The sequence below is a fragment of the Microchirus variegatus genome (assembly GCF_963457635.1).
Source record: "Microchirus variegatus genome assembly, chromosome: 3".
NCBI lineage: Eukaryota > Metazoa > Chordata > Actinopteri > Pleuronectiformes > Soleidae > Microchirus > Microchirus variegatus.
Window position 1 is genome coordinate 36,847,868 of NC_139804.1, and position 19,430 is coordinate 36,867,297.

Consider the following 19,430-nt stretch of genomic DNA (forward strand, 5'->3'; position numbering starts at 1 on the left):
TCACTGCAAAATATTTTTTTTAATGCAAATATTTTGTCTGTACTGTTGTTGTTGGTGAGTTCAGTTTGTTATATGAACATTATTCCTGAGTCTCTGTGACATATTAGGAGGATTTTATGGCCATTTGCTTTAGATTTATTACATAATGCACCTTTAAAATAGGATGACAATCTCTTATCCTGTTTTAACTGTATGTTGTTGTTATCACTTCCTATGTCTCCTTTTATGATTTCATTTTCACAAATTCATTATTATGGCCTGGAATAAAAACTTCTCAGGGTGCACTAACCGGAAACTCCCTCCTTAGCTCAGACCTGGAAGAAACCATCAACAACCCTGTAGTACATATCATATTCTTATATGTTTTTGCGTCGTGTGATTCGTCAACTGTCTCTGTGGCGCAATCGGTTAGCGCGTTCGGCTGTTAACCGAAAGGTTGGTGGTTCAAGCCCACCCAGGGACGGACCATTTTCTCTTTTCTGGGTCTCAGAGTAGTTGATTGAAACGGCTTCATACTTGTGGAATCTGGAATCGTTTGTGTTTTTAAATGTGTAACTGTCGAGTGTCTCGGCCTGGACGCCCTTGAAAAAGAGCGTCTTAATCTTCACGGAAATTTCCCTGGTTATATAAAGGTTAAATACAAAAATAAAATGAATCTGTATTATTTATTATGATATTTATCATGATGACATTTATGATCACCAGAGGATGTCTTTAAAAAATACCTCATTAAGTTGCGTGGCATTGTGAATATAGGATCAAATGGCGCCACCGTGTGGTTACCTGGAGAACATGAGGTTCTCCGCCCCCTCAAGCCTTGAAGACAGTTTTGGCCTGGTGGCCACTCTGGGTACTGCAACAAAAAATACTGATTTTGGGAAAAGAATACTAATTTTCCCATTGAACACAATAGTAAAATAGACGATGAATGTATCTATCTGTTCATAAATCCGCCATCTTAAATTGATCGACCATTTTTGGGGCGTTTTTGGCGAATTTGCACCAATGCTACGAAATCCATCTCGTTTTATTGTGGACTGTGGACCGTGTGATGATGTCCTCGTGACACTGATGACGGTGTGGACCATGGTTAAAATACAATTATTAACAATACCGGACGCGAGCTTTTATTTTGAAAATTATAAAAATCAGCGAGGTGGCACGAGACGAGAGGCTCCAGACTGCAGCCATACACTTTGGCCTTTACTGAGGCACATACAGGCAGGTTAACGTGTGGCGCGGAAATCTCACGTTGAACAATACATTTTATACAATTTTCCAGCGTCATTTTATGTTTATAGACGAGCGGTTCCCGACGCGAGTTTTTATTTTGACAATTGTTTTTCTTGGGGGCGTGGAATCAGGGGCCGTACACTCTTGGCCTGCTCTGCTGGCATCGGCTTTTATTGCCGTTGTTACTTTTTCTTCCAACAAATCAACATGTTATCACGTTATCATACTACGTCTCGAGACGTTAAAAAAGATTTTTACGACAAGCAATCCGCAACTGTCTCTGTGGCGCAATTGGTTAGCGCGTTCGGCTGTTAACCGAAAGGTTGGTGGTTCAAGCCCACCCAGGGACGGAACTACCTTTTTCTCGATGTAAGGCACAACATTGCTCTGTCGGTTATAGAAGGTCATAGAGCTCATTTAGTCCCGATAAAGGTTGTCATAATGTCCAGTTGTCTATTCTACACCAGGGTTTCTCACTCCTGGTCCCAGGGGAGCCACTGTTTCTGTGCTCCAGAACACCTGATTCAAATAAATGGGTCGACATCAGGCTTCAGCAGAGTTCACTGACGAGCTGACCATTTGAATCAGGTGTGTTTGAGCAGGGAAACACCTAAAGCTCCCCAGGACCAGGAGTGAGAAACCCTGATCTACAGCGAGAGCTCATAAAGACAAGTAAGAAATATACTGTTTGCAAATGATGCGCAAAAACATGTGTATCAACGACCGCGTGAACCATGTTTGAGGAATCAAAAAATCTTTATTCAGAGTAATTCATTTATTTATCAGGAGACAACAACCATCTCTTCGCTAATAATTCTAACATCACTCCACACAGTGGAAATTCAAACTGCTTAAAGGCGCCATATGTAAGAATGTGGCCAAAAACGGTTAATACATTCAAATTCAAAATACAGAGGTCTTTTAGGTTTCGTTTTCTGACGTAACTGGCAACCCGTGGTTGCTGGGGAGCTGAGACTCTACCGACTGCAATGATTGGTAGACAGCGGTAGGTGGCGCCACATGACGCCAAAACATGATTTGCAGTCTGCAAAAGATTTTTTTAATGTAAAAATGTTTTGTCTGTACTGTTGTTGTTGGTGAGTTCAGTTTGTTATATGAACATTATTCCTGAGTCTCTGTGACATATTAGGAAGGTTTTATGGCCAGTTGCTTTAGATTTATTACATAATGCACCATTAATGCTAAATGAATTGATTTTAAAACAGTCCTGAATAGACCAAGTATTAACAAAAGAAAAAAAAAAGCTTGTCTTATTCACAGCACAGGCACAGCCCAGCGCTGAGTCCAGCTAATTTAATAGATAGAGTCAGAAAACACACAATATTTACTCCCTGAGATGAGATTTGATTAAAATAATAATAAAAAAAAAGAAACATAGAGGATGGATTTCCACATAAGAAAATGAGTATAATAGATCTTTAACAAAAGGAAATGACCAGTTCTGTGATCTGATGATGGATCAGTGACACCTAAAGTGTTTTTGTTTTAAAGGTGACATTCGTCTTTCCTTGTGTTGGTGTTAATATGAAATTATTGCAAAGCAAATTAGCAAACAAATCTGGTTTATAAAAAGCACTTGTTTAGTCTGAATCAATAGCTGAGTTTTCCATCATATGTATTTGTGATGATTCAAGAAAATGTGTTAATTGTGTCCCGTTTCCCCATCAAATACTTTATGGAGGAGGTTGAATACTTCTGATGCGACGCCACGGCAGATCAGCGACCCAGTAACGTCTGGTGATGGTTTGTGTGGCTGTAAAGGTGCAACATGTCCTATTGGCTGCAGCCATTTTGAATTTTCCATTTTGGAAGCGTCATGTACTTCCAGTAAACCTCCCATTGAACCACAATCCTCAGTTCACCAACTCCATGAGTGGTGGGTCAAACATTTATTCACTTGGCCCTTGTTCTGACCGGGTCGCGAACCCCTGGGTCTTCAGCGACCACTACAGCAATGTAGTGTAACCATCAAGTGTTTTCATCCATTGGTTTCCTTTGTACAGATATAGATATTTGTGTAAATACTATTGGATGGCAATGATTGTGCGGCTACAGGCCCTGTCAAAATGTGTTGAACAGAAGAGCCAATCGGCTGTGCCGTTTAGCACAGTCGTGACTAACAGATGACTTTGAGGTTAGAGTGTTGCGTGAGCGGAGTGGCGTAGTCGGAGTACCAGTCCCGATCGAACACATCCTTCAGCTGCGATTGGACGGTCGGCTCTGCGGACTGTGACGCCGTCTGGTTGACGACCAGCGCTGAGCCTGCCGTGCTCACAAAGTAGTCACCGGACCAGTTAGACGTACCTGGAAACACAAACATAAATATCATAATAATAAAATGCGGGTGCTTTCAGACATATAGTTCGATTGCTTTGGTCTGCACCAGTCAGAAAAATGTTACAATGCAGCAAACAGACGTGGGTATGGCTTGCTTTCACATATGCATAGTTCTAAACGAACCAAAATAGACCACGAAGACCATCGGCACTGGAAACGGACTCATTTTCAGAAAAACGCGCCACTTTCATGCATTAAACTAGACCCTTTCATCCCATTTGGTTTGGTTGCTTTCACACCAGACGAACCGTACCAAAGTGGTCCGAGACCTGCCTGAAGGGGTGGTCTCAGGTGATTTGGTGCGCCCCAAAGTACCAAGATTACATTCACATCAAGGGACCAAACACGCTTGGTGCGCACCAAATGCTGTAGGTGTGAAAAGCACCCTTAGACCTATTACAAAAAAACAAAAATGGTCTATATCACCGAGCAAATAATACATAATGACCAGCTCTTTGTCTACAAATCCTCAGAGGACTGAGACGGAATCTTGTGTATGTTTCTGCGACGCCGACAATCAAATACTGTTTCTACCTTTCAGACAGTTCCTCCAATCATCATGCAGAAGCCCAGTGTCCACTGCTACATCGACTCCCAGAGAAGCTGAGCTTCCCTGGAAGTGGTGATTTTGCCGCAATTTGTCCAATCACTGTCAAGCTCACCGCCGTGGAAAAAAACTATTCTGTGCCGTCCCATAGAGAACAAGTGCTTCAAGTGGTTTTAAAGGTGAAGTTAGTAGTTTATAGTGCCATCTAGAGGAGAGGCTGACATTTACAACAAAGAACTGCTCCTCTGATCACCCCCTCCCTTCCCTGAGCGCTACGGTATCCTCAGCTGGTCAAATGTCGTCCTCGTCGTCTTTCTCCGTGTCAGCAGATGAGGTTCTAGTATTTATTCAGATGTACAAGTGTGTCTTTTGTATATCGTATTAGCTCCGTCAGTGGAGGCGGGACTTCTGCTACAAGTAAAGAGACGCTTGATTTGTTCTCTCGCGTTTGTCCTTACAGGCTCCGGTAGAAACATGGCGTCTCGCTGCTAACAGTGGCTATGCAACCGCGGCCCGCGACCATGTTATTTTACATGACTTTTTGAAACACTACCAAAATGAAACAAAAACTATTATACAGCGACTAGACAATGCAGGAGCACATAATATGTATAAAAAAGTGGATTTTGGGTTATATAAACCCATAAATACTACACGTTCTAGCGCACACAGCAAATCACCACTGAGTCTTACCTATGTAAGCGATCTTGTCGGTGACCATGTACTTGTTGTGGTTGACTCTGGCGTAGGGAATCTCCTTCTGCTCTGCGCTGGCAGGAACCACAAACAGCTTCTGGATAACGAAAATCCAAAAAGATCATCAGGAGATTGTTGGACACGTTGTGCATGATATCATTTACAGCTTCCCGTTTCACTTAGATGAAGCGACGAAGAGCTACTTACCACCTGGATGTCCAGTTTGCTCTTGGGTTCATACACCGAGGCCAGAGACTTGAGGAAGGAGAACATGACGGGCTGAGTGCTCGCCCAACAGCTGATCAGCAGGCGAACTTTAACACGCTTCTCATATGCGATTCTCCTCAGCTGAGTGTCGATGTCTGCCCAGTACCTGGACAGGAGTACGAGGACATGGTTTGATTCTATTAAAGATGCACGGATGAACTTAAGATTAAATTTTTGTTGACGTTGCATGAAGAGTTTTACCTTTTCGGTTGAGAGAACTCCATGGTGGGCAGGTAGTTCATGACTGCGATGTAGACGAAACTCTGAGCGTCCGCCATCACGCTGAGGATGGACTGAAGGTCTGAGGTTCTACCGGCTGCACAGAAGGACGGAGGGGAACTCTGGGAGGAGAGAGAACACAAAGATAGGATAAGATTTGTTGTAATTAATCCAATACTGAAATTATTAGTGCAGTTTGCTATAGGTTTACTGAAAGGAGAAAACTGATTAAGCAGAATAACTGTGCACATGTCTCACCGACAGGTAAACGCTGGCCGGCGTGTTGTTGAGTGGCAGCTGGAGGGGCGTGTCCTTGTTGTAGAGGGTGGAGAAGCTGGCGGGCCACGGTGATGGGATTGACTCACTGTCACCTAGAAACCAGTAGGCTTCAAAGATCTTACCCAAGTCTGCAGCCAGACAGCTGCAGTTGTACACCACTGCACCCAGCTCCTTCACCTGCACACCAATAATCACTGTTAACTTATGATCAATCAAAGTATAAACAGTTTGTATGTATATGTGTGTGTGTGTGTGTGCACCTGTGTGAGGGACCTCCAGTCCATGTTGGCGCTGCCGATGTAAATGTGCTTCTTGTCGACCACCCAGAACTTGGTGTGAAGGACGCCTGTGGTCAGTTCTCTCATGTTAACCGTCCTGATGTCGGCTCCTGGAAAACACACAGAGTGACATTTCAGTATCCAGCAGACAGAAAGTGCACAAACGTGTCCCACTGTGGGACTGATACAGTTCAAGAAGTCTAATCTCAGACATCATTACTGAATACACCACGATACTGTAGTAGGTGGTGAAGGCTTCAAGTGACTCTTTCAATAAGTGATTGGTGTCGTTACATAGAAAAACTAATAGCTGCTCTTCCATCAAAGTGGACAAACGCTGCCACCCAGTGGCTGGAGGAGACATGTCCCACAGTTTTTAGCCTCTCTGTGGCGCCTGAAGTCACAAATCTCCTATTTTGCTGCTTTTCTCTCCTTGTGGAAGCAAGGGAAAACATAAATATGGGCCCTTTTTGACCTCGGCCAGGACGTATACGTTTTTGCTGGAGTTTGCTTGTTTGTCTGTCTGTTAGCAACAAATTTTCAGGAAATGGAACAAGTGATTAACCCTAGAACACCATTGCCGGGTGGTTTTTACCCCGGGCAAATAAATGCATGTGATTTTCACGAAAACCAAGTTTTCATCTTCATTATTATTATTATTAATTATTTATTTTTGTTCCCAAATTCCTAATTTTCCAGTAATTTTGGAGCATTTGTTTATGGTCCCCCCGTGATGCTTTTCTTTAATTTTATCAGACATGTCAGTTTAAAATAAAAGAACACTACTCAAATCTGTCATGTATCGTCAAGTACTTTTTATTGGGTGTATTTATTATCTCGGGTAAAAATCACCTGGCGTTGGTGATGGTGTTTTGAATTTGAGCGATAGTGTTCTCGGGTTAAATGTTGGGCGCGATCCATAGATGCTATCACTATTTTTATTGCTATTTTGTGGGGGGCTGAGCTGCCCTGGCTGAGGTCTGCGCTCTCCGAGTGCTTCTAGTTTTGTTATTATTATTATTTGATGCACAAAAAGAAGTACGGCAGCTTTTAGGTGTCGTACCACCAGTTTATGTGTTTAAATTCAATCAGTAAACCACACACACTAGCTTCTTTGTCTTGCACCCAACAATGGTGGAGACTATGTCGCCATCAGTTTATAGCAACTCTTGCTACAAAGTTGCCCAAGACAGACACTAGTAAGATCAGAAAGGCAAAAAGTATGTGCATGTGGAAGATACCATTTGATTTATGTGTTTGTGTGTAAAATGGTTTAGCTTATGAGTATGTGTATTATTACAGTATTTAAAAAGCAGGAGATATGGTAACGAGAAAACATGATCAATAAAAGGAAGCTCTGGTTCGCATGCTTAGAATAAATGTCACTAACATTAAAAAAAAAAGGTGGTTTTAAGATTCACCTGAGTCATTGAGGAGCTGTAGGTCATACTGAGGTTGGCGATGCTGTGGCGTGTTGACTGCGATACGAACAGACAACTTCCCCGAGAGCTCGGCCAGCTTTTTCAGGATGGTCTCTCCCTGTGTAACAGCAACATTTTAGTTTATAGTTATTTATTCTGCAGAAGTAAAAAAAAAAAAAAAAACATTCACAGGAGCTCCCTCTGACCTGATGAGCTGTCGGCTCCTGGGTGCCGGTGTCCTTGTTGGTGAGCGTCCAGTAGAAGGAGGCGATGTCGACGCTGCTGCGAGCCTCGTCCATCAGATTGAGCCACGCCTGGAAGATGGAGGGGTGAGCTGTGGTGGAGTTGAACTCCAGCCCCTCAGGGATGCTCTCCAGCAAAACAAACCTGTCGGGGCAGGTGACAGGACATGAGTACAAACACCATACACCTTGTGTTTTTCTGTTAAGGTTAACAAGGTTGAGCTCTTCTCGCAATGCTTAGCTCCAGGGCAACTGAACTATTCTCTATATGATGATGAAGACCACGTAATAGTGAGTCAGTGCTGCATCTGTAAAGGACTGTGATCAGAAAGTCTCTTACTTGCAGGGGTCGGTGCAGGATTCGCCCTGAGGCAGACGGAGGCTGCCGCTCGGAGCGCGGTGGGACGAGACGACCCTCGGCGTCAGGAGGTTGTAGACGGCCATGGCGGTCAGCAGCATCGTCGCTAGAGTAGCCAGTGATAACAGACACCTGGAGTACTGGACAGAGGAGAGAAGGTGCCACACATTTTAGTTTCATTATCTGTGTTATCATTAATTTGCTTCTGTATAGAAAGCTTATTACTGTTCCAGAAAATGAAAGTAAGATTTTGGCTGCAACTAAAAAGAAAAAGAAAAAATCTGAAACCTTGTTTTATATATATATATATATATATTTTAGATCTAGTTATTGGTTAATGCATGATTTGATGCAGCAGTGTGTGTGTGTGTGTGTGTGTGTATGTGTGTGTGTGTGTGTGTTCCCTCATACCAGCAGTGCTCTCCTGTTGTCTTGTCTTCTCTGTTCCACACTCACCAGCTGCAGGATTTAGAGAAATTAGACATAAACATAATAGACATAAACACAGGAATAACAGGAACTGAAGATTCTCTCTCTAACATAAAACAATTGTTGCTATGAGAACAAAGTGATGAATGTCATTCAAAATAATGAAAACAATTATGACACAACATTTACAAACATGACAAGGATCTCAGTGATTGAATTGAACAGTTCTGATTTACGTTGTATATGTTACTTGACATCCTTGTGATTTTCCAAATTCTATGACTACCCTTTACTGCCATGTTTTCATCTGTGAATTCACAGGAAAAAGAAATGTATAAAATATATCTTTAAGTATACAAAATCCCTTCAAACTACACAATTGAATTTGCCTCGACCTGAATGATACTGCCTCTGTAAATCTAGCTTAGTCATTAATTTAATTGAACATAAATTACCCAATGAAGAATTTCAACAATATTGCTTTACTTATGGTATGACTTACTTCACCTATTGTCTATATCAGTGTTTCCCAACCCTGGTCCTCAGGGAACACTGCCGTGCCATGTTTTAGATGTTGCCCTGCTCCAAAAACACCTGATTCAAATAATAAATGGACATCAGAACTTTTGTCATTTGTTTTCAAATAATTTAATGTTTCAACATTTGTAATTAAAAAATTTTTTTTTTGACAATTTCTTTTCAAAAAATGTAATGTTTCGACTTTTGTTAAAAAAAAATTACATTTTCAACTTTTGTCAATTTTAATATATGTATATGTATATACATGTACATTTTTGTCAATTTGTTTTCAAAAATATAATGTTTCAACTTTTGTTTAAAAAGACCTTACATTTTTCAACTTTTGTCAATTTTAATATATGTATATGTGTGTGTGTATATATATATATTAACATTTTTGTAATTTCTTTTCAAAAAATTAATGTTTCGTCTGAATGAGGTGTTTTTGGAGCAGGGTAACATCTAAAACATGGCAGAGCAGTGTTCCCTGAGGACCAGGGTTGGGAAACACTGGTCTATATATTATGTTTTTAATAGATATACTGTACATAACTGCCATAAATATTGACAGGAATATTTTTTTTGAGCAAATAGTGTCACCTGATCAATTGAAAACTGATTAATTATCATACTTATCATTAAAAAACAACCTTACTAACTTACCTGATTGTAAGGGAGGTCCATTCTCACGCCCACAAACATCTGTGATGTCAGCCGTGTCAGGTGATGCTGCAGCTGTGAGACCAAACATGCAATATTACGTTATGTGTTCATGTTTCCATAGTTACGACCCAGTGACCTGATAGTGAAGCCATAAAAAATACAACAGCAAAAAGGTAAAATATTAAATATAGATGTTTGTTTTATAAATACAACAACTACTGTATTAATATTATAGAAGTATTGTAAACTTTCTGTTCTATTCCATAATAATAAACATATTCAGTTTATTTATTCCATCTCCTCATCATCATGTACACATGAAGTAGCTCTGCTTTCAGAGTGTATAGAGGATGTCAGTAAAGGGTTTTATGGAAGTACATTTAGCTGCAAAGCTATAAAACAACAAGGCAATCTCAAAGACCATTGTCTCTCCTTTACACACACACACACACACACACACACACACACACACACACACACACACACACTCTTGTACTTGCTGCATACTGAGGACCAGCATTTCCACTTTATAAATCAACACAATTACAAATATCTACTTCATGAATGACATCTTTAAAGGACTACTGGTTGCAGTACCATAAAATGTCTGCAGGTAGAGCCCCAGAGCAAAAAGGGCTGGAAAACGTTTAATTTTTTTGGTCCAAAATTTGACAAAATTGACATACTATACTATGTCGACCAAAATTAAAAAAAAATGTTGACCCAAAATTTCACGAAACATTTTTGGTCCAAAATTTGAGAAACACGTCATACCATACTATGTCATCCAAAAGTTGAAAAAAAAAATGTGAAAAAAAAATTTGGTCCAAAATTTGACAAAGAAAAGTCATACTATACTATGTCGTCCCAAATTTGATTTTTTTTTTTTTTTTTGAAAAATCCAGTATAGCATGTTCACAACCTAAGGAAGTGATTTCGGCCAAAATGCATTCACTCTGTAAAAATGACCTCACTCTGTTGGTTAAAAACCCTCACTTGTCCCCAGTATGCCACAAGTACAAGAACACACACACACACACACACTGACAGTCTGCCTCACCTTTATTGACTTTACAAAGAGAAGGTTCTAGAGCCACTGAGAGCTTTCACGCAGGTCAGCCGGAGCCAAGTCCAAAGCGCTTACTTTTAAATGTTGAAAGTAAAAGACAAGCAGGACAGTTTCCTGGTTCTCTGAAGTCTTGTGATTTGTGAGGTATGTATGATTGACGATACAGAGAGTGGGGAAGTACGAAAACGTAAGTGTTGACATCAGCATGGAGCTGCCAGTCACAGGATTTTTCGCCACTGCACAGAAACGTGACTCATCAGAGCTGCGGTTCAAGGCACGTGAATCATACTTATATAATACTTATTATAATCATAATCATCCCATTCAAGGGTGGGAATCACAGGGTACCACATGATAGGAGACACGATACCAATAATATCAAGATACAACGACTCTGTGTTAATCAATATAGCGATAAATCATATCTGTCTAACTGAAGAAGACAAAACGTCCGCGAAAAGTATATAAGTGCAGGATTTCTCTATTTATTCACAACATAGACAACAACGTACATAAAGTCTATGTATTTAACGTGGATGGGGCATCTCTTAACGTAGCTTTATCCACTATTTATCCCGCTGTAAACGCTCTCTTCTTCGTCCAGTTAACACCATGTACGTTTGCCTCATTCGTCTGAACTGACAGGGACTGTTTGCTGCTTAATTTGTTTGTTATATTAGTGATATTTGTCCGTGCAAATGGAGGAAACTGGTTCACCGACATGTCTGCGTTTACGTGACTGGCTTTGTTCCCACTTTGATTAAAATAAATACATTTCCTGCAACAGACAGAGATTTCTTCTGTGACACAGATGCTGCTTTTACAGTTTATTTTAAGAAGCTGATTTCCTGAATTCCAAAGGAGAAGAAACTCCCCACGCTGATATGTACACAAACTTCAGGAAGTGCACAATAGTATCAGCTCTTATTTATTTGGATTTCTTACCAACCTAATATCACAATTTACGTTGCAATTTGCACAATTAGCTGTGTGTTGTGATGGTTTATGTAGCTTGTGATGTGTTGATATCTGTTGCACTGTTTGCACCATTGTTTGGTGTGTTTCAAATGACCTTTTGTTCAGCTGTGTTCTTTGTTTGCTAAAGAAATGACAATAAATGTTAACAGGAACTAGTAAGAGAAGGTGGTTGTATATAATATGGTGCCGCCTCGTCCTTAACAGGGTTACTATTTCTCAAATTAGACCAAAAAGTGTTCATGTTTTTGTGTTATTTGGTGTTTTTATGTTTTTTTAGGCTTTCCATTTGTATTGCTTTTATTAGTATTGGTATTTGATGTCACTATGTACAGCACTTTGGTCAACCTTGGTTGTTTTTAAATGTGCTTAATAAATTAACCTTGACTTGACTCGATGTTTTGAGCCCAAACAAAGTTGTGTTATAACAGAATCTCAAATAAGGAAATGAAACATTTTAAATCTGATAAACTTTGATCCTGAAACAGGAACCACAGGGCTTCTGGTGGGGCCTGATGAGGAGTGAGTAACCACACCACTTTGATTAGAATAAAATAATTAAGGACATGGGCCTCAACTTTAAGCCTGACCTACAATTCAATTAAAGCTGCCGTCAGAGGATAAATAAGGTTTGTTTACATAATATATACTAAGGAACATCAGTAAATCTACACTGTTTAAACCTTGTTATCACTTCAGCAGCTATAACACAGTGTTAGTAAGGCTAGCATAAGGCTAATAGAAGGCTAACAACAAGGCTAATAACAGTGAATTAGCACGTGTTTAATGTCCTTATAACACGTTTTTTTGGGGAAAAACGATCGATCCACATTAATGTTGAGGATCACATGTTAACAAACCTCTTATTATAACGTTATATTAGGCGTCAGATGGTAACTTTAATAACGTGCCGTAACCAAATGTTGGTTTAAGTGAGCAGACAAAGAGTCGCTGACTGAGCAAAACAACAACAACAAAAAACAGCGTTAATATCTCACTTTAAAGCTGTAAACTCACCTGTTTCTAAGCGTCCGGGTTCATTAAAGTCTGTTCTTTCTCTCTATTCTCCACTCGGTCACGTTTAAAGAGGATTGTTTTAAACGTTAAATGTAAAACAAAACAAAAACAAAACACAAACTCATTCCCCGACCGAGAGAAAGTAGAAACAGGGACAGTGGAGATTAGATTTGATCACGTGACCCGAGCCGGGCGGCCAATCGGAGGCGGGGCTGGTGGCCACGTGACCTGGCACAGCAAGATACAGTTGTGTAGTGTTTAGTTTTGATCAACAGAGGGCGCTGTGCATCCATAAATAGCCATGCCGATGTTTGTTTTTTTAAATAATTATTTTTAGAGGTGTTGAGAGAAGAAATGTATAATATAAAAAAATAATACAACACATTCACTGTATTTCACTTAATTTAATTTAATTTAATTTAATTTAATTTAATTTAATTTAATTTAATTTAATTTAATTTAATTTATTTAATTTATTTTTTATTTTTTTGTTTTGTTTTGTTTTGTTTTGTTTTGTTTTGTTTTGTTTTGTTTTGTTTTATTTTATTTTATTTTATTTTATTTATATAATGTTATTTAATTTTGCATTTGTGGGCATGGTCAGTTTCACCTGACTGAAAGTGACCTCTGACCCGAGCCGACTTCCCGGAAGTAAGAGGCTGGATCACGTGGTCACGTGCGGCTCCTCCATGTCGGGACAGGTAAGAAGAGCAAATATTAATCTTCACGTTGTCCGTTGATGCCTGACAATGTAATTAAAACGGCATTAACGTATATGTAGCAGGGAGGTTTTTCGTGTATTAACAGCGTTAGCTACTGCTTTTTCACTTTTAACAATTAAAATTCACACATAAAGCATAAAATTAACGTGTTTTGACGTTAATATGTGTGTCAGTAACTTAGCAGCAGAGTCACTGTGTGTGGTTTTCAGACTCACAAGTAGCTCTGTCAATAACAACTGTGGAAATAACACAACAGAATCACATTTGGGCAATCAGCTGTTCCCCAATCAAAGGAAGTCACATTTGGAATTCAATTTCTAATGAAATAAAAACTGATAAACGAGTTAAGAACGTTCACTGCAAAAGTGAAGAACTGGCCGAAAACAAAACAACACTTAGATAGTCTCAATAAGGCAGGACTGTAAATAAGTAAATAGGTTTTATATTGGTGTTTATACTGTCTTATATATTATATTATATTATTGACATTTTTACTGTACATGTGATACTGTTTTTATATCTGAATATCCCAGCCAGGGACAGGAGTTGCTAACTAGCAAATTGCTATATACGTCCACTATGTCTCACTGCATTGTCCCTGATAAATGAAGATTAATTACGTTGAATTTAATTATTTTTGGTCTACCTGTCTGTCAAACATCCACTGTTTACTTCTCTGTTAAATGTCTATATTAATAGTTTTTATTTCTGTGTTTTTAAAAGTATCTACAGACTCACTTTTGTCACGTGAAATGACCTCTTTGCCTCTTTTCTTAAAGGTCGTACATGTAGGAGGGGTTTTCACGAGTACAAGGTTTAATTTGATGGAGAATCAGAATTGAGTTTTATTGACGTAGAACTTGATTCATCGTCTTAACACGTTTCTTCATAGGTGCAGACAACAACGAAGGGAAGTGTATTAATATTTGTTTGCGTGATAATTTCTCTCTCCTTTGCTTCTTCTCAGGCCTGCTCGGTTTCCACCGGCTGACATGAGAAGCTCCGACAAAGGCCCTGAAGATGTTTGCACAGCTACAGGAAAGGAGGTGAGTAATACTACTGGAAAAAAAATAAAATGGAAAACCTGTTTCAGGGAGCAGGTTTTTCTCCAAACTCTGAGCCTAATCTAGAGCTCATTAATCTGAGATAAATAACTTCTCAGAAGAGCTGATCCTGGGTCACTTTAGTTCAAAAAATGATCCAAAAGAGTCAATAAGTAACTCATAGTTTTTATTTACTGCATTATTGTTCTGTGAGGACTCTGGTGCAGGAGAGTAAATGAGTTGCCATGGTAACTGACTCCCAGTTTAAGTAATATCTGGATTAAAATGGAGTTCAAACTGAAGCCATTCTATGAGTGTGTGTATACAGCATGAAAGGCATGTATGTTATGTATGTCCGTATACCAGATAAGCTTCACTTACAGTGAATATTTGTGTTTTATTTACAAACTCACTTTTGTCATGTGAAAAGCTCTTTGTCCCTTTTGTCGGGATGTTTTCTCAAATGTCGTATATGTCGGAGGAGATTTTGCCTGTGACGAATGATGAAGAATGACTGTTTAATCACGTGAACCTGGTTATGCTGTGACTAAACTAAAGCCCGACGACAACACGAGCTCATTCTAAGTTGCATTTTGTTTCTGTTAATGCACCTGAGGAACTCCCTGGTTCTTCTTCAGTGTGCTTTTAGTTCTAACGGAGCTGCAAAGTTAGTTGATGGGCCGCTGAGAGGGGAGGAGTCATCCGGTTTGACTTTATTTGTGCAGTTTATTTTCCAGTTTAACATGTTTTCACCTACTTTCATTTACATCTAAACTCTGTTTGCTCAGCCTTTTACCCCCAACCCACTCCAGTTTTACTATGCAGTAGTGCTGTGGTACATGAGACTGGTTTGGAAGGACTCAGGCTCTTCTCTAAGAAGATGTGTTTTTATATTATAGCACTTTTCTAGTCCTGATGTCCACTGAAAGCTGCTTAACACGACAGTTTCGCCATTCGCACCCATTCACGCACACTTTCATAAAGTCCTACAGCACTGGTGTATTATTACATAAGGAAAAATGTAGGATTATATTCTCATTGTATTATCATTAACCATAATCTCACTTGGAAATAATATTAAAAACAAAAATATCTAAAGTGATTACTATATTACATACATCTACATATACTTTAAATAAAAAGAGTCTATTTATTCGATGATGTTCTGTTTTAGCTCCTTATATAACCTGTTGTATTGAAGTTTGGGATAACCGCTATAAAACTAACTAACGTGAAACCAATTTTCATTTAGCATAAAAAAGATAATTATAAAGTTATGACCTACAGACATGACATTTTATACGAATTAGAGGACCTGTGCTCTTTGAAATGTATGTTTAAAATGACATTTTTAGAACAAATACCAAGAAAAACTGTTAATCTGTGGAATTGCAATCAAGTACTTCACTTTTCAAACTTTTAAAAGCATTTAAAACTTTGACTTTTTATAGAAATATGAAGCCAAATTAATATTTTGTCTGGAGATTAATGTATTTCTCTTGTTTTGATTATAGTTATAATATACTTTGCTTTATAAATCATGCGCGGTACAGGTAACAAAATAAGCTTGGGCTTCAGCCTGCACAGTTTCAGTCTTATTTCTTTTTGTGCTGCTGTATAAGAACATGTGTTTAATATCCGTCAACACATATGTATCTGCGTTTATTTGTGTTTACCTGTGACCTAACATAAGCAACAATTTACAATATGTAGATTCTATGTCGGTTACTCCCTGACATCTCGCATCAGTTCAACAACGTGCAACAACCTGAATCCACAGGTGGTTAGAAGTCCTGTCAACAGGGGGCGCCACAGTGTAAGCACACATGGATTTCTGAGCTCTTCTGACATGAGGTGATGGTTTCATGCAGAGATGGCAGAGGCGAGAAAAGAGTGACATGGGCTGCATTTCATGATTCGTTTTTTTTAATTGTTATTATTTTTAACAACCGTGCAGAATGTCGAGCTTTCAAAATCAACGAAGAACAATGTGAAAGGTGCCGTCCTAAACTTTTCGTTTAGTTAGAGACTAGATTAGAGAATTTAAAACACACACTCACTTCAGCTTAGTTCTCGTACCCACGTGTGATCCAAAACAGATAATCCTACTGCTAAGCGTATTTATACCTGTGTTTATTAAGTGTGCCATGTGTGTATGTGCCTGCGTGTGTGTGTGTAACCATGGAGACGGGCCAAGAATATCCCAGACAGTTTTATTTTTTTACAGCAGCGGAGGCAGAGTTATAAAAGGCCGAGCCCGTCCACTTCCGCAGTCGACGTCCCTCCTGTCCTCCGCCAGTCACTGACGCTTTTTCCTGTTACCTGGAAACATAGGAAATTCACCTGTGGGTCGGCAGTTGTCGGTGCGATGATGTTGTGATGTTTATTGACTGGGAGCCGCTTTTGTTTTTTCGACGTAGAAACTGGAAAAGTACCGCGTACACACACGTACACGCACACGCACACGGTCACTTTGTACAATGAGTCACATGATGTCGTGACGACAGCCAACGCGGCCATAACTCTTTTCTTTTTCGTCAACTTCCTGAATCGTTGAGCCGTCCGACGTCAGATTAACGGACTGTGAAGGGTTATAATATTTTACTCGTGGAAGCTCAGTTTCCCCAGAAAAGGTGTGTTTGTGTCCCTGTTATACAACGCACCAGGATCTGAGGCATGAGTCACCGAGCTGCACCTGAACTGAACGCTGCTGCCTCAAAACACACTTCTTGTTTCTTTGCACAGCTCTGCTTCAAGATGCTATTTAGCCACACAGTTCTTATTCCATTTTGATGAAACTCATAATTTTCTTTCCACTACTGTGGATCTGAGGCGATTATATATATATATACTGTGTGTGATAACGCAAACAACAAATGTCTGTCCTTTTCTTTTTAAATTTAATTAAAAGCAGGCTGTGTCAGTTATTTATGGGTGTGCGGGCCATAAAAAGACACTGTGACATGACTGTTCATTCATGGGTTATATTACAATTTTTATTAGCTTTGTCATAGTGAATCTGCTCCTCCTTTTTAAAAAACATTTTTTTTTAACCTTGATCTTAACAAATATTTAAAAAATCTCTATGCTGCATTTTTTAAAGGGTCTGCTCTTCCTCTAAACTCTTATTCTTTGACGTTTTAAGTAAATAATGACAAAAGTTTAACCTGCAAAATGTACTGTACAGGTTAATATTGTTGAAGCAAATTGATCAGCAGAAAGTGAGTTGACAAACCCATCCATCACTCACTCTAAATGTCTCTATAAGTGAAAATTTTCTGAGAAAAAGGGAAAAAAAAGATCATTTTTATCTGCATTTTTTAAAAACTTTTATTATTTGATATGACCGAAAAGTGTGCGTGACATCCAAGTAACTTCATTTAAATGACATATTCTCCTTTTATTTTCCATCAGAGCATAATGAGGCATACAGTACCTGATGTACAGTAGTGACTCACAACTTCCTGCTCCACACTCGTTATTGATCTGTTCTCTCTCTCTCTCTCTCTCTCTCTCTGTCTCTTCTCCTCGGGCTCCCTCTGCCTCTCCCTCTCTCACACACTCACACACCCTCCAGGATCTTAGGAAAGAGCGTCTCCTGTGCAGTTAAAGGATGTGGAGGAGGAAGTGGAACAACTGCTCGAGCTGCTGTAAACCAGTCGCCACCCAAACCGACTGACTTGTTAACAGACAGGTTTGTGTCGCTCCAGCCCTTCGCTCCATATAGAACCTGTACATGCATCGTTTTTTACGTCTCATTCTTATAACTACGACGCCAATAAAAACCGAGTTGTGACCATTTAACGGCCTTTTTAATAAGAGAGAAAACCAGGGTTAAAAAGGTCTGCGCCTTTTAAACTTTATCCTCTCATGTTTCAGATATTCAGTTCCTCCACAAACACACAGATGTACACACGGGTGCACGACGTCTGCATTACCTGGACCACACCTAGCTCTCCCAGTGTGGTGTGTGTGTGTGCGTGCGTGCGTGCATGTGTGTGCCACAACAAAACATTCCTCAAAGTGGGAGTTGCTCAACTCCAGATGCGTGATAACATTTTACGAACAGGCTAAAACTCTACATACCTGCGCTGCTCGGAAATAATGAGATAAAACTTTTCTCCACCCTGACCCTGATGCAAGTTTAAAGCCTTTAAAGCTGCACTATGTAACTTTCAATTACGTTTTTGTTCTGCCTCTGGTCTTCATGAACACACGAGATGTAACATTGCCGTGTCCTTTTATCTGTCGAGCAAAACTATCAGACCTGACCTGTCGAGCTGCCAAGCAGTTTTTAAAGGTCCCATATTATGCGAAATCAACTTTTTTTTTTAAATCTTTTTTTAAAAAATCGTTATATTTCTGACTCTGGAGGCCCTATCAGTCGCCAAAGTGTGAAAAAAGATGACTCAGTCATGTTTTTGTGGTCCTCCTCAGTCTAAGTTCAGGAGATGAAGCGCGGTGTTGACTTCCGCGCTCATTGGGACGTCACAATGTGTTAAATTCCTGGAATTGTTGTCTCACGGAGCTCCGATTTGTCCGTAAAGCACGTGAGTGTGTTGGCGATGGGCAACGGCATCTGAAAACCGTGAGTTCCTTTCTTGGCTCCACAGTGCAGCACAGATTCCTACACAAACTTCCAGCCTCAAAGGATTTATCTGTCCACTGGATACTGTTATATATAACGGCAATGTGCCTGCTAGAGCCTGAAAATGATCACTTTTCCAAATGCTAACTGCTGTTAGCTCCCAGTAGCCTCTGTGGCTGATGTCATTTCCTGTCCCTTAAGTTTTGTTTTACTTTTTATTTATTGTGGACCTAAAGAGATACGACAAAAGCGAGCGTTCTGTTTTGGCAGAGTGATTGAACTGCTGTGGTGCTTCATCCTTAAGGTATTTTGACCAAAGCATGTCACAGACATGTTCATTAGGACACCAGGGAACTAGGTTAATGTGAAGATATAGAGTATAATATGAGTTCTTTTCATGGTTTCAGTCTAACCCCAACTTGTTTGCTGCTGTTGGAGTCGTGCAATGTTGCTGTTGCCTCTGTTTGTCTTGACGTAAAAGTATAATGCTTCCTGTTTGCACTACGG

General features: G+C 39.6%; 1 protein-coding gene across 2 annotated transcripts; it reads right to left on the reverse strand.

Annotated features, from left to right (window-relative positions):
• Window positions 1-2,061: 2,061 nt before the first annotated feature.
• pld3 (phospholipase D family member 3) lies at window positions 2,062-12,702 on the reverse strand. Of its 2 annotated transcripts, none has more exons than XM_083886264.1 (12): window positions 12,571-12,702; window positions 9,510-9,581; window positions 8,310-8,357; window positions 7,881-8,038; window positions 7,505-7,685; window positions 7,299-7,416; window positions 5,860-5,987; window positions 5,579-5,776; window positions 5,303-5,442; window positions 5,042-5,207; window positions 4,832-4,931; window positions 2,062-3,558 (listed from the first exon to the last, which is right to left on the reverse strand). In XM_083886264.1, the coding sequence occupies exons 2-12, from the start codon at window positions 9,546-9,548 to the stop codon at window positions 3,371-3,373; spliced, it is 1,464 nt and encodes a 487-aa protein (XP_083742390.1). In that variant the 5' UTR covers window positions 9,549-9,581; window positions 12,571-12,702; the 3' UTR covers window positions 2,062-3,370. The 2 variants fall into 2 exon arrangements, with proteins under 2 accessions (XP_083742390.1, XP_083742391.1); XM_083886265.1 differs by lacking the exon at window positions 12,571-12,702 and adding an exon at window positions 10,570-10,584.
• Between the last annotated feature and the right edge of the window lie 6,728 nt (window positions 12,703-19,430).